The sequence below is a fragment of the Falco naumanni genome, chromosome 2, assembly GCF_017639655.2.
Source record: "Falco naumanni isolate bFalNau1 chromosome 2, bFalNau1.pat, whole genome shotgun sequence".
In the NCBI taxonomy this organism is placed as follows: Eukaryota; Metazoa; Chordata; class Aves; order Falconiformes; family Falconidae; genus Falco; species Falco naumanni.
The window spans coordinates 26,416,902-26,442,315 of record NC_054055.1 but is presented as its reverse complement, the minus strand read 5'-3'; the positions used below and the strand labels follow the sequence as shown (position 1 = coordinate 26,442,315).

Sequence of the window (25,414 nt, the reverse complement as noted above, 5' to 3'; positions counted from 1 at the left end):
CCATCCCTCCTCGCTCCACTGCCAGAGGTCTGGCATTAGCTGAGGAGGAACCACGAGACAATAACAGTGAGAGGAAATGATAAATGCTTTTTGTCTCCATCCCCCTTTTTGCCTCAAGGGCAAAACTTTTTATTGGAGCCTGGTGGTTTCACCTCTGCTATGTGCTGGCAGCATGGAAAAGCTAATGGAAAGCCGAAATGATAGAGGTAGGAAAATGAGTATAGGCGTAAGGTTCATGCAAAATTGGCACCTACTAGCCCATCACATTTCCCTGGTTAAATGGAATCTGGTTTTGTTAGCAACAAACACAAGAGACAGATTCAACAGTGTGAATACATTGCCATAATCCCAATTTAGCCAGCCTGTTTCATTAAATCTTTTCTCACACTAGAAACAGACTGGAGAATTTGGCCCTTAGGCTGTTAATGAAGGGTCACAGCACACATAGGAGACTGAACAGGACTTTCTTGGCATGAATCTCCTCAGCTGACAGACCAGCCAACCAGTTACTTTATCATTCACAAAATCATTTGCATGGCCCAAGTCCATCTACAGAAATTTTCTTGGGGAGGAAGAAGAGGCCATCCTTTTCTTTCCACCCACTAGTGATGCCTGATGTGGTGAATGGATACCTGGTCTTGGTACAGTAAAACTCCCTGGTTTCAATATGACCTCCTGCTTTGCCCCACTGCCTTCCCTTTCAGCGTTGTTTAAGACCACATCTCTGTCCTCAAAAAGGACATGGACTGGCTTAGGTTTTATTAAGGTTAGGACTTGTCCCACAGTTGTTGTTTTTTCAAGCAGTCTGTTGATCTATTTTGGAGATTTATACAACATGCTTTTGCATAGTATCTGCTGTGAACGTGGACATTCAGGAGGGCTAGGATCACATTTTCTTTCCATTGCAAAATCCCTCATTTGTGCCTTCTAGCTGCCAGGACTGTGAACACTACCTGAGGCCTGAAAGTCAGGCTATGTTCTTTTAGCCTGTGCATCATCACAGCAATAAAAACATAATTAACTCTTCTGCTGGTGACCTGAGAGCCAGAGTGTGATCCAGTCAGTCCTCCCTTAGCTGTCAGTGCTATGTGTTGCTAATAGGAAGGGAAAACAAGAGTAAAAACTTGTTTCTGCTAGTGAAATAAGCAGATATGACTCATAATGCACATCGGGGACCAATCAGTTGAGCAAGAAGATATTTTTTTCATTCCCTTCCTTTCTGTCTATAAACCAGTGATGCTTTGGCCTCAAAATGAGTATTGCAATAGCACTACATATAGTCAAAAGCTTATTTTAGATGTTTTTCTCCAAAAACCTTAGAAGTTGGAAGGCAAATGGAAATTTAGACAAGACAGATTCATTTTATTCTCCTGCTCCTTTATTTTACCTACATTGTTCTTCCTATGCTTCCGACAAATCTGACTAGAAAGGATATGGTTGTTCCTTCTTCCAGGGGTGACTGTATCAGGTTTTGATAGAGACCTGCTGCCAAGGGCTGGAACTGAATTATGTTTTAATTTCAAGACTCCCATCAGCTGGGATCACTGAACTTTTCTAGCTGAAAGAATCAGCCAATAGTCCAAACACCTCTCTGAAGGGACTTCAGTGATGTCTACATAGAGTGCTTAGGCAGCAGCAAGTAGTCTGTAGCTAACGCCTCTGTAGCAGTTCTCAGTTGCATGAACCAGTCATTCATCCACCCTTTCAAATTGTAGCTACTCCACATCAAACCTGGGATGACAGCCACCAGCAGCTCTGGATCAGCTTTTCAAAATCCCCCATTTTTGACTTTTGGCACCAATGTCTTTGGAAGAGGTGGATATGGCAGGTGCATGCTGACTGCTAAAAGCTAGTTACATGCATCTGAGAGACAGCCGTCAAGTGAAGAGCTCTAGAAAACCTGACCTCCAGCTTGCCTAAGCATCTCTATCAGAAAAATGATTGAGTTCTCATTTTTGCAACCTTTCAACATGTAACAGCTCTCACGTCTTGCTCCTTCTATCATTAGACAGCTCTATAGAGCTGAGTCACACAGGACTCATCTGGTGCATTGGTCATGCGCCTGTCACACGGAGGAAGATGGCTCATAGCATCCACCCAGGTCACAGACATGGCTAACAGCACCAGCCTTGGCCACGGAGGCAGCTCATAGCACCAACCTAGGCCATGGTGTGGCCTCTGACTAGGCTGCTGGAACAGGCAAGCACATAGCGTGTTGCATCCCCAGCAGCAGAGCTTCCCCATGTGCTTGGTTTCTGCCCCAGAGCCTCTGGCATATACAGCTCTTGAGGGATCACAAAAACATCCAAGAAGCTTTGCCAGGCATGGTCTCCCCTGAGACATGGCAGAGGCTACCACACTCCCTGAAATGGAGGCATACCTCCAGGAAGGCATGAGACAGTAGCTCATAAGACTTTTGAGGTCTGAGTTTGGCGTGTCTATGACACCGGCAAGATGCTGGAAGTGTCGTGTTCCAGCCACCTACATTGCTCCAGTGAGTTCTGTAGTCCTGAGCTGGACTGGGTCCTAGGCAGGCATTTGGTACCTCCTTAGAAGCTACTAAACACTTCTGGAGATCTGGCTGCAGCTATGCATGCTGAGGGCTTTGGAAGACTAGACACCCTTTGGCTGACTTGGATGTATGCTAAGACACTTTCAAATCCCTGTGGTGTGTAAAAGAGACTTCACACAGGGGGTGGTACAACCAGGTAATGCTCCAAAGCTCCTTCAGGATGGCAGAAGGAGACCCAGGCTTGTCCACACCAGGAGGTTTCCATCACAGCAGACACTCTGGCATAGCCTCCACTGGAGATGCACTGTATGCTGACAGGAGTCCTTCTGCTGGTGGCTTTACTGTTGCTGAATGACATAAACTAAGATGATAATAACGCTTGTCTGTCAGCATGGTGGATGTATCCACCCCAGTGCTTCAGCCAGCACTGTGACCAGCAAGAAGAAGAAGAGATGGTGGTAAATGCCCGCTCCTGCAGCTGGCATTGCTGTGCTGGCCCCCGTGGAACTGTGGGTCAGGCCACTCTGCACCTGAATATCATGAGGCTGGGCTTTATCTACCCTGTAGCACATTTATATCACTCTGGGAGCATCACGAGCTTTAAGACAAGGAGAGGCTGTGATTTCTGCAACTAATTTAATGTCCTTGTACATGGCCACTGTGGCAGCATCGGTGAGGATCCAGCTTGTGCATATTCCTGAGTCATGGCTTTATGTCATGACACTAACAAGTTTGCATCACCTATGTAAAGGTCTTGGGTTACGGCCAGTAATGAGATGAACAAAGGACAAATTCTCATCCTCCCTCTCTGCTTATGATAAGGGAAATATGCCTTTTCTTCAGTAAAAAGTGGAATTTTCCACTAGGAGGAGAGTTTTTGTGCGTGTGACTATTTCACACAGCTTTACTAGTTGTCAATTGTACGAGCGAATCAAACTTACCTTCATAATAAAGATTATTTTTTAATTACCCGAAAATTATAGATTTGCATCATGAATGACAATTCATATTGCAAACGAGACAGAACCTTCAAAACATCACTTTAGATCTCATCCTGCTCCAGCATTTTTATTTCTTGTGCCTTCCATGAACCTAAGCTCTTCAATTTTCCCCAATACACATGGTCACTGGGCTGCAAATGGGACCTGGTGCAGCTCCAGCTGGCCGCCTGCCATCTGCATTGATGGGAGCAGAAACAGCCCTGTTCGTAACCATGTTTGAACGCAAGAGATACAGTAGAGTATAATTAGAAAAGATTAACACATCACTCGATCCTAAAGGGTCATATAATCATTTAGGATGTGGGAACAGTGTCAGTTCCTGATTTAGAGGCCTCAGTTACAGATATGACGTGTTAGCTATAAAGCAGCAGAAAAAAATTCACAGTGCAATCTATCTTGCTTTCTGAACCAAAACTGCCATGAGGTACACAATGAAATGTCCACCAGAACAGGTAAAATTAATGTTCACTGTATCACAGGGTCCAGTTGCAGTCTCGTTTCAGTTATTTGTAACAATACAGCCCAAAGGCCACTCCAACTGCTGCTCAGCAGCACTGAACTAGGGTGAAAAAGGATTTTTCCCATACCCTGCAAGCGAGGTAAGAGTTTTTTCTTTCCTGTCCAAAGACAATGTGGTCAGAGGAATGTTTAGAAGAGCTATACTTTTCTAGCAGATGTACACTTTCTCCCTCAGATCTCTTAAATCCAGTTTTCAGCATAAGATCAGATGCCTGGGAGTCCACAGATTACTTCTGAGGGTCAAAAGGTAACTAAGAAAAGCAAGGTTTTTATTTGCTGCACTGGGTCTGCAGATTTCCTTGAAATAATGTGGGCTCACCAGGTGGAAGAGGTTGAAGAGCAACATGCTGAGCAGCCTGTCAGAAAGCTAGAAGATGGAGGAAAGTCACAGAGAAGAATTTCAGATTTTAAAGTTTTGTTGTGTCCCGTGTCCCTCCCCCCCCCCCCCCGCCCCCCCCCCCCCCCCCCCCCCCCCGAGAAATATCTGCATTTCCAGGCTAAATGTTAGCAAATGCATCTCTTCGAGATGTTCTTTTGCCATGAAATATAGGCAAACAGAAATTTCCCTCATTCCTTACATCCAGTCCATAGAAACTGCTGGTGAATCATAAGCAAGTGGGTGGTAAAGGAAAGAAGACAGAAAGAGAAAAGAAGGAAATGTAAGAGTCTGCACTGGATCTGTTATCCGTGAGTAATAAGGGCAGTTACGGAGAAAAAAATGTTTATCCCTTGCAATTACTAAGTGTACCTTTCATCTTGATCACAAAATTTTAGTAATGAGATTATGCCATTTGGCTGTGAAAAACATCATTTTAGCTCTACAGTATCCTCTCCCTGAGGATTTGTGCAAACATTACCTCAAACATCAAACATGCATATTTTAATGAACTGTATTAGTCTGCCTTCTATTAAACTACAGTTCAAAACACCAGTGTTAATGAGTTCTACCCATTTCCAATAAAATAAAAATAGCTAGGAAAAAAATTACTTTTTGCTGACAGGGGGTTTGAAATGATTTGTGTTTAACAAGTTAAACAAAGCTAGTCTTATTTTTATATTCATTTTTACTGTGCAGCTTGGGGGATGAAGCTCAGTGCTGCCATCAGTGAAGCCTTCCTGATTTTCCCCTGTAGGGACCAGCCCGTTCGCTGTGCTGTGCTGTCTGGTGCATGCAGGTTGAACTCTGCCCTGTCATAGCGCCCTGCAAAGTGTAAGTGGGTTTCAGGGCAATTACTTTGGATTTGCACCCAGATGTAAATGAAAGCAACACCCAAGCATTGGAAGGAGCAAGCAGTGGGGTTCGGGGCATATTTGCTGGGTGAAACGGCAGGGACACCAGACAGATAAGCCAGCCTCACCATGTGCAACGCTTGCTGCATCGGCCAGCAAATACCGAGCTGCTCCTCCGTCCTTACTAACAGGCTGCCACAAATGCCCAGTCGTTCCTGTTATCTGCTCTGACCGCTCACAGCAGCTTCCTCTGTTCCTTCCAAACTAGGATGCAGTCCCACAGGGAGCTGAGGCATCTCATTTTTGGCAAAGAACCTCATTCCCATGAAAGCAAGCGCAGCTTTTACACCACCGTTTAATAACATGGCAACATTCTCATGCATTAGACTCATTTCCTCGCTGCCATGGCTTGAGAAATAAATACTGCTGTAAAGCGAGCTTCCGGAAAGCGAAGCAGTTTGTCAAGCTTGCCTTCTCCTCTGAGACGGTATTTTAAAAATACTCAAACATACTTTTGCCCACCCTGCTCAGTGTCATTGCAGACTTTGTACCCCTCCACAGTACACACTACACAACATCAACCAGCTTATCTAGTGAGGAAAGATTTCTGAAAAGCAACTTCGGTTTATGTAAGCACGGCTGGGGCTGCACACGGTCGCTTAGCCTTGGCTGCAACAGAAGTGGGTGTGAAAATGTGAACGGAGTCATACAACAGCGTCGCTGTAGGACAGAAGGCAGGGGGTGGGAGTGCAGAGGTTTGTCCCAGTCAAAGCTCATAGCCAGAAGCGGAAAGAGCTCACACTGATAAAGACAAACCAAATTGCAAGAGTCTAAACTGGGCTTAAAAGGCTGCACCCGCTGACTGCACTCTGAGGTGCAGTTTGAAAGCAGCCTGGGAAATACCAGGCTGAGGTGGTTACGTAGTCAATGCCAGCTGCCCAGGTCTACATTTCTTCTCTAACTGTGCCAGAACGGGCTGGTTTGAGACCAAACTCTCAATGCCCATTGCCAGTTGCTTAAAGGCCAGGACTGTAGTCACAGCCTGGCCCCAGAGCTGAGCTCATGCCTGCCTGTACACTACCCTGATGGGGGCATCCCCCTCATCCGCCTTCAGGTCTCCGAGCAGGGTGAGCCACGGCATCACCACCCCCCTGCCTCCGCCGCCACGCATCACAGCATCTCCCTTGGGCATCTCCTGGGGGACAGAGTCATTCATCCCCTGGAGATCCCTGTCTCTCCATTGACTGCTGAGGTAATGGGGATTATAAGCATAAGCAAGAAGCATCGTTTTTAGATAATTATAGTCCAGTGAGGCAGCTGGGAACCTGAGTGATTAGTAGGTACAATTCTTCCTCCAGGCCTTTTATATCATATTCCCTGAAATGCACGAAATGCCAAAAGAGACCTTCATTTGTGGAGATGAAAATGCACCACATTAAGGTTCCTACAGCACCAGACCTTTCTGTCACCATTACAGTGTATTAACAATTTTTAGTGATTTTTATGTGTATGGCATATAAAATTAACAAACATAATTTATTACCCTCTCACACTGTAGCTGAATGTTTTACACAGAGGACCTATTCATCACTCTCTAACTAGTGCAAACAAACAGGGTTCCACAGTGTTGATTGATGGATATATCGGGTTTCTTTACTGCTGCTGCTGCTCATACTGCTCTTGAATTAATAACTTGGAGTTTACTTTGCACATTGTTGTCTCTTTTTTTAAAGAGCATTTGGAACACCTAAAGCCTGATTCTTATTAACACTAAGTCCCTGTTATACTGAAGTGGCCTGAATATGTAATTAAATTTTTCTTCAGTTAAAGGCTCCTTTCTATGGTCATAATGACATAAATGGGATCTCAGCCTGAATAAGAATCAGAGACAAATTTTTGTGTAGAAACTTGCAATAGCAGGGAGGAGTAAACAAGTTTAATTGTCAGTATTTCCACAGATCACCCTAGTAATCAGCAGAAGTCTTTTGAACATAATGTAAAAAGCAGGCATTAGTGTCATGGAGGTTTTACATACTCTGCTTGAAAGAGATCCTGCAATAATTAGTTTAGAAATCTAATTTCCTTCACTTTTTGCAAGAAACTTGGAAGTGAGCAAGACTAGTACCTTGACACTATTGCTTTTGGCTTCTCCATAAAATGCCATTCCAGTTTGGATCACTTATAAATGGCTGAAAATCACCATTTCCCTTCCATTGCTTATGTTCCTCAGGACATTTCTGCCACCCTGTGAAAGCAATCATTAAACTTGCCTTGAAGGCAGCAACAGGAGGAGCACATACATCAGTAGAAACTGCTGGGGGATGCTCTGCTTTCTTAGAGCTCCCATCTTTAAAAAAACCCTTTCCGAGAGGCATGGCTCACAATCACATCGCTGTGCCTGCTCTCACAGCTGAAAAGCAACCAGTAGATCCACTTTCACAAGCCCTGGGGCTGCTGGGCCAAAATGGGTCAGGTCAGCTGGAGACCAGTCAACTGGCAAAATTACTACTGCAATGAGGGGCCAGTATGACAGGTGATCCTAAACTTCACTGGGGAAGACACAACTAAGATTAATTCCCCCAGACCAGGCACAATTTCTGGCATATTTTCTATTACTAACCTTTTCTGCTATGATCAAGCAGTGTTATTTCTGTGGCACCATACAGAACTGTGTGTTACAGTGGTCACCTTCAGAGTGATCAAGAGATGTTCAGAGATGGACCGTAGGAACAGAGCCACTGTATGCTGGGACTGCATCTAATGTATCTTCCAAATTCTGCCATTTAGGCATTTTGAGTGCAACTTTGCACTCTTTCTACATACTGTCTGGCTGCCCTTCACAAATACTTCTTCTGAATTTCTTCTGCCCAACTCCAGTTTTGAATTCATGCTTACTTTTGCTATTCACAATGTGGTGCAGCAAAGAGACCTACAGAAAGTGCTTCCTGGTGTCAGGTATAAGATGCCTTCCTCTTGCTTGTTTTTCTGCCTGATGATTTCAATAGGTGTCTACAACTTTCCTGCTAGAAGAAACAGTGATTAATTCTTCCCTGTTTGTCTTCTTCATTTCACTCATGATCTCTCTCTGTATCTCCTCTCTCATACCTTCTCATCTGAGAAGTCACAGATTAATTACAAGGAAGCTGTTTCTTCCTTTCTATATATTGCCCAAAGTGGAAGCACAGATTGCAGGTGGCGTCTGGGATGCAAACACCTAGTGGTACAGTGGCATTATCCCGATGTAACCCTCTGAATTTGTAAGCTAGTTTAAGTTATACAGATTTAAATATTAGTGAAATTAAACTCTCACTGCTTTGGTTGCTGAAACCTCTACATCTTTAAAAGGAAGTTTCCTGAAAATACTCATTGACATTCGTAGGAACCTTTGCCTATCTGAATTTTTGATGGAGGAGTGCTTGGACAAAAAAAAATAATTTGAAAAATTTATAAAAACTGCAAAGTTTGTGCTACCTCTGAATCCAACCCTATTTTGGAGACTAAAATTAAAGCCATACATATTCATCTAAATAGACGGACTGTTTTCACAAATACTGATCTACTTAATCTCTTCTTGACTCAGTCACTTTATACGAAGACACCTTTTTAGATGCACCACATGTATTTCTTATGCTTTAACTTCACAAGCTGTGTTAGAAAACAGTGTTGATCTCACCGTCTCGATTTTTAACCTTTACAGAACAAGTTAATAGTTAGACACTTCACAGAAGATGTGTGGATAAATTCATGTGTAGAAGACTGTTAGCATATATTACATATTTTCATTACTTCTGCTATCATTACTATCTCGCTGTTCCTAGTAATATTTGTGCATGAACCTAATTTGGTTTAGTTTTCGCTTGTAGCATTTGTGTGGCTAGAATAACACAAAATCTGGGCGTTCTACATCTGTTTTGTTCACTAACATTTACAGAATCATTCCAGCTCCTGCATTGTTTTGTTGCCACAAAAAGACCAGAGATGTAAGAAAAATTTGGGAAAAGCACAATAAAGATTATCCCCAATATTTACCCTGGGGCATGCAAGAGACCAAGAGGTACCTTGAAGACATCGTTCAAGAGGACACAGGGCAGCAGCCATTCACTTGCTTCTTGCCCTTAGAGTAACATGCTATGTTCTCCAGATCAATAGGCTCAGATGCAAATATCAAGACAAAGTTATCTAATTAGCAGCCTCAAAGTTGCCTCTGGGTTTTGTATGTTATTTTTGTCAGGCTTGGTTTTGCATAGCAGTCTCCTCTTTGAAAGACTATAATGAAGGTGATTAAAATGATTCATTAACATTGTGCCCATTTGAGAAAACAGTCCAAACATTTCTATATTCCCTGGTATCAAGCGCAGTGATCTTCACACAAATGTCCAAAGGTCTTTTAGCCTTTTTAATTTTTTCCACAGCTTGACTTTAATTAATGATTCATGTGCAAATTTATATACAATTACTGTACCAACAGACTAGCTTTCAATTTGCTTTGTATTCTTTGGGAGGAAGAACAGGAAAATTTCCTCAGAGCTCATAACAATGGTAGACCATATATTTACATGAATGCTACAATTAAATGTCTGCAAATCTATCTGGTGTCCCTAGCCATGCCATCTACTCCACTTCGCTTAGTAGTGGCCTACACAGCTCCCCACTAGGTTCCTTCAGAGAAACGGCCACATCAGGCGACAGCCAGAGGATGATTTTGTATTTTGCTAGGAAAGCAGAGGAGTAGAAAGGGATCCCATTTTTAAACCGAGTGCCTTGCTATCACATACCATCTAACAATTATTCTAAATTTTATCTTACAAGCAGTTAGGTTTTTGGCCACCAGCATTCTTCTTGGGAAAGCCAAACAATTTCCCCAATTTCTGGGAATGTTCTGCTAATTTCAAGCCTAAATTTATATATGGCTGATTTCAAAGGTTGTTACTAGGTGCACTGGTTGGAAAACATGTCAGAAGAAAACCAGGGGTGGATATGTTAAAGCTATATGGGTTTTGGACTGACATTCTCTAGATCTGCATAAATAATTTGGCTATCAACATGTAAGTCTCACTCTGCAGCTTTAAGAAGCTCAGGCTTAATAGGGGAATGAATGATTGTATCTCCACAAACCAAATTTTGTTAGTGTTTTCAGGTGGTGAGTCTAACACTCCAGAAAGCATTTCAGGAGGATTAAAAATCTGAAGATACTGCTTTAATGCAGTATATATATGGCTATGGAAAACCCTTCTGAAGAACTGCTCCCATGCTTCCCAGGGCCCTGGAGCTTGGCCCACGGAGATATGCTACCTCTGAAAAAGGCTGCCCTTGACAGCACTTTGAATACGAAATAAGATTTTGACAACACAGCTGTACTTAGCCCAAGAAGTAGATTTCATGTTTACCAATGAGGCCTGTAATTTGTGGACCAAGAGCTATTTACTTCTTTTAAAAATAAAACTCATCAGTGAAAACCCTACATGAAGAAGAGAAGATGTCAAAATCAAGGACTGCAGCCCATTTGGGTCTCCTGCATTGATGTGGTGGGTACTGCTGCTTTCTTGCTGTGTTCAGCAGCCCACGTGGCTGTGAGATGTTTCTCCATGGTGTTCCAGCTCCCCAGGGCTGGGTGCTGAGAGGAACCAGGGCTGAGAAGGGACAGTCACTAGGATGGAAGTATGAAAGGAGGGCTGTGGGATAAAAAGTAATGATAGGGCTGAGAGGAAGACAGCAAAGGAGGACTTTGCACTCTCCTTATGCCATAAGGCTGGCATTGCACAAAAGGGCAAAACAGAAGAGGAATTTGCGTTTCAGGTATTTTGGGCTTTTTGCAGGAAACCCTAGCCGAAGCCAAAAAAAAAAGGCAATCTGTATGCTATCGGTGGAAATATGTCAGTGAAACAAGTGAGCTGGTCACACAAACAACTTGTTCAACGGAAAGCAAATAAAGTGGAGAAAGTCAGGTAAAGTACAACAGCTGTGACTAGAAGTGAGCCACCCAGATCATTTTGAATTTGCTCTGGTTCAGTCAACGCAGCAGATGAACAGTTAATGCAGCCATTACAGAACAAATGGCAACAATCAAAAACCAACAGGAAAGGGCCATCGCTTGCCATAATGTCAGCGAAACTACTGTACTGAACATCCTCCCTGCTGGGAAGTGGCAGCACCAGATGAAAGCAAGAGGAAAAAAAGAAATATTTTGGAAAAAATCTCTCCATGCCCTGAACCTGTTTCTTCCTGCTGGAAGTTTTTGAAGTCCAGTTATTACTGTTTAGCCAGTTTTGTTCACAGAAGAGGATGGTGGAGCTGAAAAAAGGCTCTATTCTCAGCCTGTGAAATGCTCGTAAGACCCACTTTAGAGTTTGTGGATCCCACGTGTTAACAAGGCCCATGGCCTCTGCTGCAGGGAGAAAATGCTGGAGAGAGACAGGCAGGTTCATACTTGGCATGCTGCAGAAAGGGTTAAATGTGGTCAGTTCATCACTCTTCTGTGTGATGGCTTGGAAGTTTTCACAACGCCAGATGTGCGAAGAAAAAAAAAGAAGAAAGCAAGCACAGCAACACTAGTAGACATCCTGGTGCCCTGGAAGCAGTTAAATTAACACCCAGCAGGGACAAATTTGCAGCTTTGGGAACAAGCTTAAAGTTAGTCTGTTTTCATTCCTGGAGTGAATTTGCAAGTGTATGACAGTGAAGTATAGCCTGGGAAGGAGCAGGCAGCTTTGGATTAAGGATGGATAGCCAGAATTTACTCCCACCCTCCCTCCTCCCACTCTGTTTTGCACTTACGCTGTGAAGCTCCCAATACTTCTGCTAATCCCTATGTCTTCCCATGTCTTTTACTGGTTCCAGTAGGAAAAAAAAAAAAGCCATTCTTTTCTTTTTTTTCCATTCTAGCTGAAACCAGACAAGACTGGAGTCACCCCAGCAAAGCCTGCTTTAGCTGGGATTGCAGTTTATAGTCATTCGGAGAAATCTAGTTCTGCAATGGATAAAGTTGGATGCTTTTCTAACCAGAACCAAAGCACTAAATCCTTTAGTCATTCATCACTCACTTGGAGCTAGGCTGTGGCCCGGCTTGCAACCACTGCAAATTATAGAAAGAACTGGAAAAAGAAAAGACTCTGAGAGTACATCTAACTCATCTTCACAGAATTACGGAAAGCCCTCAAAGTCTCTCTCCCTCTTACAGGTTACAGTACAATCTGGCTCCACAGAAATATCATCTTTCTTCATTCTCACACCTTGGTCATTGCAAGTATTTTAGTATCAGTCAATCGTGGGGAACTTTTCAACCAAGGTGGACTATAGAGTTTCTTATGAAGGCCTGAGAGGATCATTCAGTCTCCATCATTCTTCCTCACGTACACCTTCTGCAAGGCAAGAAGACATTTCAAACCCTGGAACAGGCTTCCTAGAGAGCTGGTTGATGCCCCAAGGCTGTCAGAGACATCTGCACTATACCCTTAAAAACATGCTTTAACTTTTGGTCAGCCCTAAAGCTGTCTGGCAGTTGGACTAGATGATCATTGTAAGGTCCTTTCCAACTGAAATTTCTATTCTATTCTATTCTATTCTATTCTATTCTATTCTATTCTATTCTATTCTATTCTATTCTATTCTATTCTATTCTATTCTATTCTATTCTATTCTAATTCTATTCTATTCTATTCTAATTCTATTCTATTCTATTCTATTCTATACATTTGGTTATTTAATGGCTACACTTGCAGCTAGGGATGGTGGAAGAGCTGTAGGGTTCCCTGAAGGAAGAAAGCCAGAGAATGGAGAATGGGATGCATTCATTTTTCTCCAGTGGGACAAATAATGCTAATTATTCTTTCTCCTTGACTGATGGAGACTGGCAGGATGAATAGCAAGGACTGAAATATGTAGTGTGTCCTTTCAGCTGGCAATTTGAAGGACTTAAGAGTGAGGCAGGTCTGGAAAGTTGCACTTTCTGCCATGTCCTGAAGACTTCCTGCAGATGCTTTGGGAACTTCTGGACAAGCCCCTTATGCCCCTTCACGTATTCCTGGTGTAGGATACAGAAACAGGTTCTAAGTGTTACCAGTCTTCCATTCTCCCCTTTGCAAAGACCAGAGGTGCTTTGTGCCTTGTGCATTAGTAGTTCCTGTTCTGCCTCATTCCCTCCCACACGATTTCCCACCTTTGGACTCCCTCTGCCTTACCCAGACTTATTCTCAGCTTCCTCCTCCTGAGCTCCCAATCCTTCTCACTCATTCCCCCTCACCCAAGCACAATTTGCACTGTGTATCACTGCCTTTCAGGCTTCTTCCTACCCTGAGACCCTCGTCCTTCCTGCACATTTGTCCCTGCTCTGGATCCAGTTCCACCCAGCTGTTTCTCTTGCACTAAACTTTGTGCTCCCTGACTCTCTCCTGACCTCAATTCCTGTTCTTCCACAGCCAGACTCCCTCTTGCAGTTAGTTGTCCACCTTCCACTCACTCTCTGACCACCCCTGTAGCTGAGGTTCCCCAGCACCAGCCACCTGAGTTTAACATCTCCACTTCTTGCCTCCAGCTATGTTCCCCTGCCACTTCCCTTGTATTGGTGTTGGCTTTGTTTGACCCCACAAGCTGGAGAAAGTCACTATAAGAAGAGAAAACCAACACAGAGAGATAAAGGATAGTTTTCTGCCAGTTTTGTGAGAGCTCAGACAAATGCCAGAGCTGGTGCCAGAGGAAGGAGTGGACACCGGGCTGGGGTAGGGGAGGACTCCTTGCCCCTTTCTGAAGCTCCTAGCCTTTAGATCAGCTCTGTGGTCCTGTGAAACCTCACCTAAGACCAATGCAAAGCCCCTTGTCCTTCCATTCCTTTGACATACTGGCACACAATTCAATGCACTGTAGTTTCAGTCTGCACCTGTCTTGCAGGCACAGCAGTACAGCTGGGCTCATGGATGCTGACAGCCTTCTGCAGCAAGGTTGTGCCTCACGTATGTGTCTGGCTTAGGTACTCTGAGCTGCGCCTTCCTCACTGGTCCCATAGGAAGCTTATGGGATTAACACTAAATACAGATAACTGGTATGATAGAGAGGGATAAATATGCCTCCTTTTATGGGATTTCTGTGTTTTCTATTGATTTACGGTATGATGTGGACCTCACATAAATAAATCCTAACCTCTTCCTATGAACCTGGAGAATCATTCAACTCATGTTTCCACAGCTAAGTCAAGACTAAGTATTACTATCAAAAGACTCTATGAAAGGTGTTTGGCTTTTCAGACAGACCAACTACTTCGCACACTCAGCCCACCTCCAAATTCCAGCTGGATTTTGATAAAACAGAGCCTTGTCAGAGAGGATGGAGAAGTGAGGACCATTCTTAAACAGATCACACAAAACTCAACATGGTTGACCTGCTCAACCCAGTATGAGGCTGCCCTCAAGACCCCACGCCTTCCCTACGCACAAGGTGGCAAACAGAATCTCAGGCATAGCCACGGCATGTCCACACATGCATGGGTGTATCAAAGGCCCCCTTGGAGGGTTGTTAAGACACTGGGTGCACCTTGATGGGTTGTTTATCATCAATCTATAGGTACAAAGAGAAAAAAGAGGCATCCAGTACTGCTGTAACTGCTTCAGAGGTCTCCTCTGGGGGACTGTGCAGGCTGTGAAGGCTCAGAGCTGTGGATGCTGCAGCTGTAGAGAAGTATCTCAGACCAAGGGACAAGGGGCAGTCAGGTCAAGATGAGCAGATGCGGGTTGATAGGTTCAGGCACTATCCTGGCACACAAGGCAAGTGTCTCTGAGACTGACACTGGGTCTGGTTCAACTTCAGACTCTGCCAGAGGATTCCTCTGCAACAGCTGATGTGTCCTTATCCAACAGCTCCAGTGGATTGACTGTAATGGTTTTGAATGAGAACTTCCTTCTCTTTTTCCTAAAATATTTAATATATAAAATACAGAGTAATATTTCCTTCTTCTCAAGGTTTGGCTGGCTTGCTTATTTAGATTATAAATTCTTCAGGGCAAAAGCTGTCTCTTATGCTGTGTGTATACTTTACCAGAAACAGGCATGCAGCAAATGAAGCAGGCAGATGGTTCTGGAATAGTTCTGTTGGAGCATCTGGCTGATTTTCTGGATCAGCATCACATACAAATGGTAAATTCACCCATGAAAACTCATATTAAAGGAACATTACTAGGTCTGTTGCTGTCTTAATGACAGTCATCTGTGGCCTGGGGCAGGTCTCCACCATAAAAACACCAGCAGTAAAAGTGGCTGAGTGGAGGAATAACTATTTGCCATTAAAATACTCCTTCATTTTGAACCCCTGGAGAGACAAATTACTGGGATTTGCTTTTGAGGAGTTTGGGGAATTAAAATAATAGGAAGACTCCAGGGAGAGAAATGGGAGCTGGGCCTTGTTAAAGTTTTTTTGTTCCTTGACTTCTTGAGGTATTCATAAATTGCCTACAAACAAGCAAAAACTTACAGGAAAGGGTTTTTCACCATACCAGCTCCAAATGGCTGTAGAATTATATTGTTTTTCCAGGCTGCCTTTCCAAAATCCCTGCAGGAAGTTGACTCAGGGCTTGACTCTGGCCTCAGATGCACACAGAGCAATAGCAGAAATTCTCATTTCAACCAGGTAAGAAGCCCTTATGGATATCCCAGCTTTATTGATGAGATCACAGGTCAAGACAGACAGACTAACTTCCTTCGTAGCAGAGAACCAGACCTGAAACATCCCTGGACCCTTTCTTTCTGGTCAGCATTGCATCTTCACAGTTCCTTATCCCAGTCTCATCCTGTTATGTCTCCTTTCCAGTTAACCTGATAAGCAAATTCATGTCCTGTCTTTGTTAATGGTTCTCTACTTTACCCTACGACCCCAGACCTGTAAACTGCAACCTCAGCCACCAGCACTATGGATCTTCTCAGCTGCCCTTTCCTCCTTGCAGCCACCATCATGCCCTCTTACGTACACACCAGGTACCCTGGCTGTACATCTGCTTCCCTACCCTAGCACATCTCTTCCAGGAGACAGTGGAGTAAAATCAGAGGAGTGAAGTAGCAAGCACCCTTACTGTGCCTCCTGTCTCCAACAGCATTTTTTTCCCCCATGGCCAAGACAAGTTACTGGCTCATGAGGTGCCTCTTGGGTCAATGCAGTCCTCAAATCAACACCACTAGACATACAGGTGGGTAGAAGCTGATATCCTTCAAATTCCCTCTGTATTCTTCAGTTCTTACAGAAGCCAGATCAACACTGTCCCTTTGAAACAGGTGCTATTTTTAATCTGAGTTTATCCTGTTCTTCACAAAATGACATTTTGCCCTACCAATGCACCTCCCAGGCACTTTCACAATGCTAATAAATAATAAATACAACTTCAAGTGTGCTGACATTATCAAAGAATTCATGCAGGTAAGTGCATCGGTGTTTTTTATTGGTATCTTTGTGGAAGTACTTTCAAAAAGCAGACCAAATTAAAAAACAGGGGCTACCTCAGCTACCTTCCAAATCCTCAAACCCAGAAGCATTTGCCCAAAGTGGTTAATATTCTGCTGTTCTACCATTGTAAATACTTTATGCAAAGAGTTCAAGAAGCCTTATGGAACTGGCAATGTCTCTGGGCCTTTGAATTACAATGTCCTCAGGGACTGACTGTCCACAGTGTGATTGTCTATATATTTCATTCAGTAAACTGAGCATGAGCACTACCAAGACAACTGTCCACCACAACAATATAGGAACTTATGACACTTTCTCTCTGGTTTTGTGCTCATAAATCAGCTATGACCCTGTAATCGATGGTGGTTATTGGGACATACTCAAGTTTTTATCCAGAATATTTAATTCAGAAGCCCTTGCATGACGGAATGCAACCAAAATGGAGCTATCAAGAAAAGCTGTCATCCAAGTATTATTTTTATAGCAAGCATTGAAAGAAAGGTCACATTGTTATTTTCTTACACTATGGAACAGTTTCTATTATTGCAGATTCCAAAAGCCTGGAATCGTTGTTATTTATGATCTGAGTCAAATTTAAGTCCCGGTTTGTACCAATTACCACAAGCCACTCTAGGTTTTCTCTCTTCATTTCACAAATATTTGCAAAATAATTCCTTCACACTTGAAAACAGAGAGGTTGCCTCACCAAAATATGCTCTTCTTTTCTTCTTTAGTGGTAAACACAAAACTCTGGGAAAATATTGTTTTGATATGAATCAACCAAAGAAGCCACATTTTCTCCGAGAAATTTTGGAGGCTAAATTAGACGTGTAAGTTATCACTCAGCAGTGAACGATAACAAGAGTTTTTATATCTGCACTCTCAAAAAAGCCATTAGATCTTTTGCTCCTGGTGCTTCTTCCTCACATAGCACTCTAACAATCTGACAGTTTAACATACACTTCTTATTAAATCCGTATGGTGCCCATGCTTTACAAAAAAGGTAGAAGGCCATATGCTGCTGCTTACTATGCTGCTGTAAGTCCATTTACGCTTTCCTGAAAATAAATTAAGTCACCCTGGGTTTATACTGGAGAAAATGAGAGGACAATCCGTCTCAGCATCTCTGCGGAGCTGCCAGGTTAGTTGAAATACTATCTCTATCCATTGGAGATATTTAAGAGCAATGCATATATAGCAGTTAAGCACTGATTTTCTAGGCATTTGAAGAGCTGGTGTAATGGAGGGGGCCTGCAATGGGGGGGTCACCTCAGCAAGCTCCTCACTGTTGTCACATCCCTTGCTGCAATGCTGCGCTGTGGCTCTTCTCCAGCCACAGCAGCCATGCTGTGTCCTTGGGACGTGGAGCACCTGAAAGGCCACTGTCTACATGCTGGGAAACTCTAACCCGTCCTGTGGGAGAGCATGAGGCAAGAGGCACATATGGGACATTCCAGCAGGTACTGGAGAAGGGACTGCTCCATATTCAGAAGGAAGGGAGACTGGTTGGATTTAAAAGGGAGTCTGTTAAGACCTGGTGAAGAACATGATCTAAAGCATGCCCCAATTAGGACAAGTAAGGGCAAAAAAAGCCCCCAGCTGCAACTCATCACACCACATTCCTGGGTTCTTGGAACAACAGGAAAAAAAAGATAAAAGAAAAAAAGTAGAAGATAATTCCATCCTCAAAGCAATTATAAAGGAACAAGGACTAACAAGGCCCTGAGCTCTGCACAAGGGAACACTGTTGTGGGTTGTAACTACATAGGCAACACTGACGCTTCTAGAGCCATAAAAATAAGGAACACTGGGTGGTTGTGTAAAGTGGGGGCTGAACCTCTCATGATCCCTTGTTAACCTCGCCCCCAATGTCAAGACTAAATAGAGCACATGCCAACATGTAGCAGACAGAGTGGCCTTGCTCCATTAGGGTTCCCGTTCTCATGAGCTCAGCCTTCATTTCTCCTCTCCCTTGAGTGAATGAAGTTGAATAAAAAAAAAATTGGAGAAAAAGTCAGCTTGAAATCTTTGAGTTTAATTTGGCTTTAGGTCAAAATCAGAAGGAGATGGATTATATCTTATTTAGTAGATACAGGCTTTTTCTTTTTTTTAATTGTTTTTTGACTTCTTCACTAGTAGACATAGAAGACATAGAAGACTAATGGATCTTACTGAACAAGTCTTAAGGCTATTCAAAAAACTTTGAAAATATGTGTGGAATTTCTTAGACTAGCTAAAAACTTCATGTCTTTTGTTCAGAAACCTTAAATCTCGCTTCAGAAACATCTTTCACTGACTGGACTACATTTCTTCACAAGTGGAAAGTTAGGCTTCAAACTCCTGCCCAAGCCCAGCTACATGTTTTCCCCACGTCAGCCCAGGTTCTGTATAAGTATTGCAAACCTAATTAAACTTGTGGAGAATTTGAAGCTTCTAATTATTCCTTAAACAAAGAAAGTATTGAATTTCTAAGAGTTTTTTTCATGCCTGTGCATCTGTTGCATCCTGATAGACAATGGAAAGGTGAATCTTTCCCACAACAATGGAGAATAAAACAGAGAAGCAAGCAAACCCTTCATTCAGATCAACCTTTCAGGAAACCAAGATGATTTCCATCATTTTTATGACTTTTCCCTAGAGGCAAAAGACATCTAATTAGCAAATCCCGCTACAAGTTTGCTCCAATTTGACACAAAGTGAATGTGACAAGCAAAGAAATTATAAGCCTTACATTTCCAGTTAGCCAGCTTGGGTTGATAAAGCCAAGTTCAAATGGTTTTTTTGGATCTTAAAGCTTGGGGAGTAAAAATCCGGAGGATGAGCTGGTTCAGCTAAAAATGTGAATTTACTGTGTTCCAGTCAGTGTTATCTGATGGTAATGTCACAGCAGCCCTTTATGAATATGCACTCATATTTCCAGCTACAAAGCATTCCAGCCAGTTCCAAGATGGTCCTTACAGTCCACAATTGTAATGATCTGAGGAGGAGTTGAATGATACCAAGCAGAATCAAACCTTGATTCCTCATGAAGAAATAGGGCATAAGTAAAATAAATATTAATCATGAAGTTAATTAGAAAATGCTGGTAATTAATCATGCATTACTGTTAATGATGTGTAGGAATCCTCAGAGGTAGGAGATAATCCTCCAGGAAAAAAGACCATGCAGCCTAAATGAGGTGACGTCTCCAGTGGGGGACAAATCAGTGGGAGTTGACCCATGAGGTTGCTTTGACCTTTGTTATCTTTATTGGGAGATAATACTAGTGGTGTCTTCTCCCACTCTGATTTAATATTCAGACTGGGCAAGCAGGCCCTGACCAAAGGGTTGGTGGGCCCTTGCAGCTGTGCAGGCAGATGCTAAAGGAGTCCACAGAACTCACAAATCCTACCAGGTGAACGTTATGTTCAAACCATTCCAAAACTGCAATTTATGGAGCAATTGTATTTCTAAGTTTTGTTCCAACAGCTACAGGATACTCTACTGAGAGAGGCTTACTTGAATTTCTGAACTTTGGAACAACTGGTAAGGATCTCCCAAAAAATTCAGTTATCTCTCTAGAGCATAGAAAAAACAGCATTTTTGCTGCAAAAGCCCCACAATCTGTGTCTACAAAGCTTCTAAGCTTCTCAGCTCTGTTGTGGGTCAGGTAGCCATGTCCTGCAGACATAACCATGGACAGTGGTCAGATGACAAGAAACTTTGGAAAGTACTTGCAGAAGTCTATGGTGATAGGCAAAACTCCTTCCTTGGTGTAATATCTAAAGTTTGGCTCTCAGCAAAGTTCATTTAGGGCAAGTTTCTTAAGCCAAAAGATCTTGTGGCTTCATAGGTGAGAGATCCCACTACACTCATGATAAATCTTGCAAGTACTACTACAGCCAAGTTGCCAAGTACCATCTTGTTGGCTTGCCTCCCTGAGCAGCCCAACAGGACACAGAGCAAGGAGCTAACATTGCCTCAAGCAAAGTTGCTCTCAGTCTTCTTATTCCTTTCCAGAATGTGACCTTGCATATTTTTTTCAGAAAAATAGTAGTGTTTGCAAAAGTTCTGCCTGTCTCCCCTGTGCTGACAGATTGCTGGAAGCCTCATCATGGCTAAATGAAGGAACTGCTAAAATTCATCTGCCTGCCAGTCTATTAAGAGAATGGGGAAATGCACCTAAGAGAGCACACAGTGGCCCAAGAAGGAGAGGAAAAGCCAGCAGAGACCTCCCGTAAAACAGTAAAGCTGTGCTTGCTTCCTGCCAATGCTCTTTCTACATCATCTTCCAACAAAGCAACATCTCCCCACCCAAAGCTGCCCATAGGTTTCACCTGATACCTCTTGCTAAGGGATTTTCTGTCGGAAAAAGTCATGGTTAGTTGGCCAGGGAATTTAAAAGAGTTAAAAGGAGAAAGGTGTCCACGCATACAATTTTATTTACTGATTTTTTTCAAAACATCAGACTGTTCACCCAAATAGCTCTGCAAAGAAACTCCAGATCTGAATGACTCATGCACAATGCTGCTTCTCTTGGACTTATTGGAAGACTTAGGCTTTCACTTTTCAGTATTTTCTTGTAACTATTTTTCACATCCACAAACGAGCTCCACGTCTATATTGTCATTCCATACCTTCAAATGTGTTGAGCCCAACTCCCAGCAAAACTACTCAGAGCGGCTTAAATGTCCCAAGGTTAAATATGTTTTATTTGTTTCGCACCTGGTTTTCAGTTTCAGGGCTACAGTGAGGTTGCACATTCAAACTCGACTGGCAGGACTGAAACTTGAGATCCTGGTACATGGTGACTTTGCATAGCATAACTGAGCTATAACCACTGATTTTGTCGAAGTACTGTCTCATGATAACACAGTGAGAGCTGGCCATGTGGTATATAATTGTAGACGTATCTGTGGCAACCTTCACCTTCATATCTAAACATGTATTTTATCCACAGAATATTCCCAGAAGTGTACTGAGTGTTTATAAAGCTCACAGATAAGTCTTAGTTTTTCTTTGCCAAACAGATAACAAATGTGCAAACAGTATTTTTGTCATGTCAGTCAAAAAGATATCTAAAACTAGAATTTCCTAACCCTACCTCCCGAAGGAAAATGATGCATAAAAATTAACATCGTAAAATATATTATCTAAGATAACATAGGAATTCTTTAGAATTTTGCTATTCAAAAAAGCCTAAATTTTTGTAAGCTAGAACTCTTAGATAGGGCTCCAAAATAAGCTTGCATTTGCCCTACCATCTCACCTTTCTGACAAGTATCTACTTAATACATAGCAGTGACATAGTCACTCCATTGCATTAAGAAAAAAGTGTTATGAACATGTCTTTCTCAAATTTCTTATCAATGTGCATCCATGATAGACCTGAAGAGGTGCTAAATGTGCCATCACCTGCTCTGCAGAAGTATGTGCTGATATGGTTATTATCTGCCACCAGTACACATCCCCTGGAGGAATAAGGCCAGGCTGGAAAAGCCTTTTTTACTACTCAAGCCAGAATTCTGTAACAAATAAGGAGGAATTTGCCTTACCTGTCTATGCTGCTGAGAGACTGGATACTGCAAACCTGAGATTTGCTGGCTTTGTTGCATTTTCTGAAGCATCATTTTTTGCTGCATTGCGAGGGGTACGTTAGGTGGCCTTTGAAGAGACTGGTTCGGGAGAGGCTGAGCAGGTTGCGGCTGTGGCTGTTGTTGCTGCTGTTGTTGTGGCTGTTGCACAGGGCCTGAACCCTGTGCCGGCTGCGTGTAGTGCAGAAGGGCAGGCTTGTTTTGGGAACCCAAAACTGAAGGCATCTGCTGGTTTGTTTGCTCTGAGTTAAAGTGAAACAAAGGCTTTGTGTTGCCATGGTGCTGCTCTAGTGGTGGCTGAGCACTGTTGATAAAGTTTCTGTTGAGGTCCTGAGGCTTCTGTTGCATGATTAGGTCCATAGGATTGCTCTGGGGAGTGGTTGGTTTATAAACATAGTTGTTCATCCCTTTCGACTGGTTCCCATTCACTGGTACCCCAAGCATTGCTGAGCTTTGTGGGCTGAACTGTTGCTGGCGAAAAGAAGGACTGGGGATTTTCTCTTGCCCAAAGGGTCCAGGGGAAGGTCCTGATGGAGACAGAGTGGACCAGTTGGCTGTCTGGTTCTGCTGCTGCTGTTGCTGCTGAATCAAGGCATGCTGCTGCCGGTTGGCTGCGATCTGTTTGAGCTGCTGTGCATGAGACACCTCCTGCCAGTTAGCCAACGGCCGACTGGATGCAGAAGAAACCTGTGATACCTGTGTTTGACTCTGAGGCACCGAAGGGATGGGTGAAGAGGTGGACATGGCAGTGGTGGCCATAGTGAAAGCTGGACCTGTAGAAGAAGGTCTCATCTGTGGGGAGCCCACAGGAGCCTGATTCATGCTTGGCGCATATTCACTTTTTATCACCATCTTGTCCATCTGCAGAGATCTCACAGGGCCCCTCTGGCTCTGCTGCCCAAGGTCAATGTTGAATGGCTCATCTTGTTTTATCGTGGCATTTATCATATTCTCTAGCTCAAGATCACTCATTGGTGGTACTGATATGTTAGTCAGCTCATTAAAAAGTTCCTGAAGCTCCAGATCCATCATTTGTTCCCACGAGTCTTCCCCATATCTGTTAGGGAACATGTTCTCATGGGATGTCTGGCCATCTAAGTGTTTGCTGCAGGACATCGTTTCTCCTGGCTCTTTCTTTACCTCTTTCAAAGTCATATTAAACATGCCATTCCCACTAGCATGTGTATTGTTTGCTAGGTTGCTGGCCTTTCTTTGTGATCCTTGTCCCACAGACATAGTTCCTGACATTGCCTGGCTTTGGCAATTGTTAACATGTTGTCCGCCTTGTCCCATTGAGATATTATCACCCACTCTTATCCTCTTAATGTCAAGGAAAGAGCTCTCTGAAACACCATTGGGCCTCTTGTTGTTGACAGGTGAAAGATTTACCACCAACTTTCTCTTCAAGGAGCCTTGGAGCTGAAAAAAGCAGAGACCCCAAAAAAATCATTAGATGACAGAAGAAAAAATCTGTAGTCTATCTGTTAGAAGGATCTTGAAAGGCAACTGGCAGGTAAGCTTTGCTTAGTACAGAAAGCTTGTCTGGGCTTTCTCGGTCAACGGAACTACACAGAAATGTAGGAAAACATGCTGTGAGACATCTCCCTGCCACCCCACCCCGTCCTTGTAGCCACCAGCATTTTTTGAGCACTGCTGCCTCCTGTGGAGCCCCTTTGCCCCAAGGGTGTGAGTGGAGGGAGGTGGCCAGAGCTGCAGCTGACAAAGCCTAGGGCATATCTGCACCAGATTTGCTCCCATCTAACTGCACCAGACAGATCTAAAGTATTTTTAGAAAACAGAGACTAATGCGGTCATGAAATCTACCCTTGTGCCTATCCAGTGCTGCAGGATTTCACTCTTGTGATTTTGGTATATGATCCATTTTTGACTGCTGTAGAGTCCAAAGCTCCTAGGACACGTTTTAATGGCACACACAAGATCCAGGCATCCCAGTCTCACACAAGTTTATACTGGCCAGAGATCTGTATAATTAAAGATATTAGCTGTTAACTTCTTCAAAACTGAAACTGAAGCCACTGGAGCAATGTCAGGTTATGTCAGCCAAGGGTCTGGCCCATTGATGTACCACTGGATTATTTCTCAGAGATGCATATTAATACATTAAGCCCTAATTGTTTATGTCCTGAAACATCTGCTATAAAACATACAGTCCATGCAACACTGCTCTGAGAACTGTAACTGCTTCATTTTCCTTGAATATTTACCGTGGTATTTTCATCTGCTCCCAAAGCCCTATGGGCCTACCAAAGGAAAAAAGGGTCACAGCTCTGTTCACCTATCTACATGCATCTGCCAGGGCTATACACACGAACTCCCATCCCACGCACACAAGACATGCATGTAGTTCTACAAGCTGAAAAGTTTGGACTTGGTACGTAAGTCCTCAAGTGCAGAAACCCTCAAGTAGAGTTGTTCTGAACGTGGTTCATAAAAGAATAGATCATTTTTAAACAAGCATAGCTGTCATATCTTTAGCTCTGTACATTAAAGGTGTGCACACTGAGCAGCAGACACGCACACACTCAGCCCTTGCTCAGTCGTCACACACTGTTGGTGTTCCAGCTGTGAGTCGTGTCAAGAAACTCTGCAGGGAAACATGGCTCATCTTCTGCCTTTCTGCACCTGGGCAGAAGTGCATCAGCCTTGGAGGCCAAACACCTGTGTGTGCCAGTGAGAAAACAGCACCCATACAAACCGCGATACCTTGGGAGGCTGCAATGGGCAGAGGTAACACTGAGAACTCTAATTTTGCAGTTAAGTGAGGAAGGATGATTTATGAGATCTTCCAGTCACATTGTTTGTATCATGCTGTTTCATGTACACAAGTCCATAGGCATGTAATGCTCTCTTGTGGCCCCTCTTCCCCTCAAATTCAGGCTCACCGATAGGTAAGAGCTCCTCCCAGATAACTCAGGTGTGGACACTTTTATTCTGGTGTGAATATCAGTGAGTTGCTTAGGAAGAGCTCAACCGATAAAGATATACATCCTCCATACCCACCTATCCTTCGAGTGCATCAGCAGGTCACTGAGTTTAGCCCTTAAAAGTACAGCTTATAATTTCTCTCTCTGACATCAAAAATCTCACCTAGTATCTCAAGTTAAGTTGCCAGCATAGCTTTTGAATCACATATTCACATT

General features: G+C 43.3%; 1 protein-coding gene across 1 annotated transcript in view; it reads right to left on the bottom strand.

The window, feature by feature from the left end:
• Positions 1-25,414, bottom strand: part of MAML2 (mastermind like transcriptional coactivator 2) — a 215,323-nt gene that overhangs the window by 46,561 nt on the left and 143,348 nt on the right. The window contains exon 2 of the mRNA XM_040584322.1: positions 22,215-23,672. Coding sequence (XP_040440256.1) covers positions 22,215-23,672 — 1,458 coding nt within the window. The remainder of the gene's footprint in view (positions 1-22,214; positions 23,673-25,414) is intronic.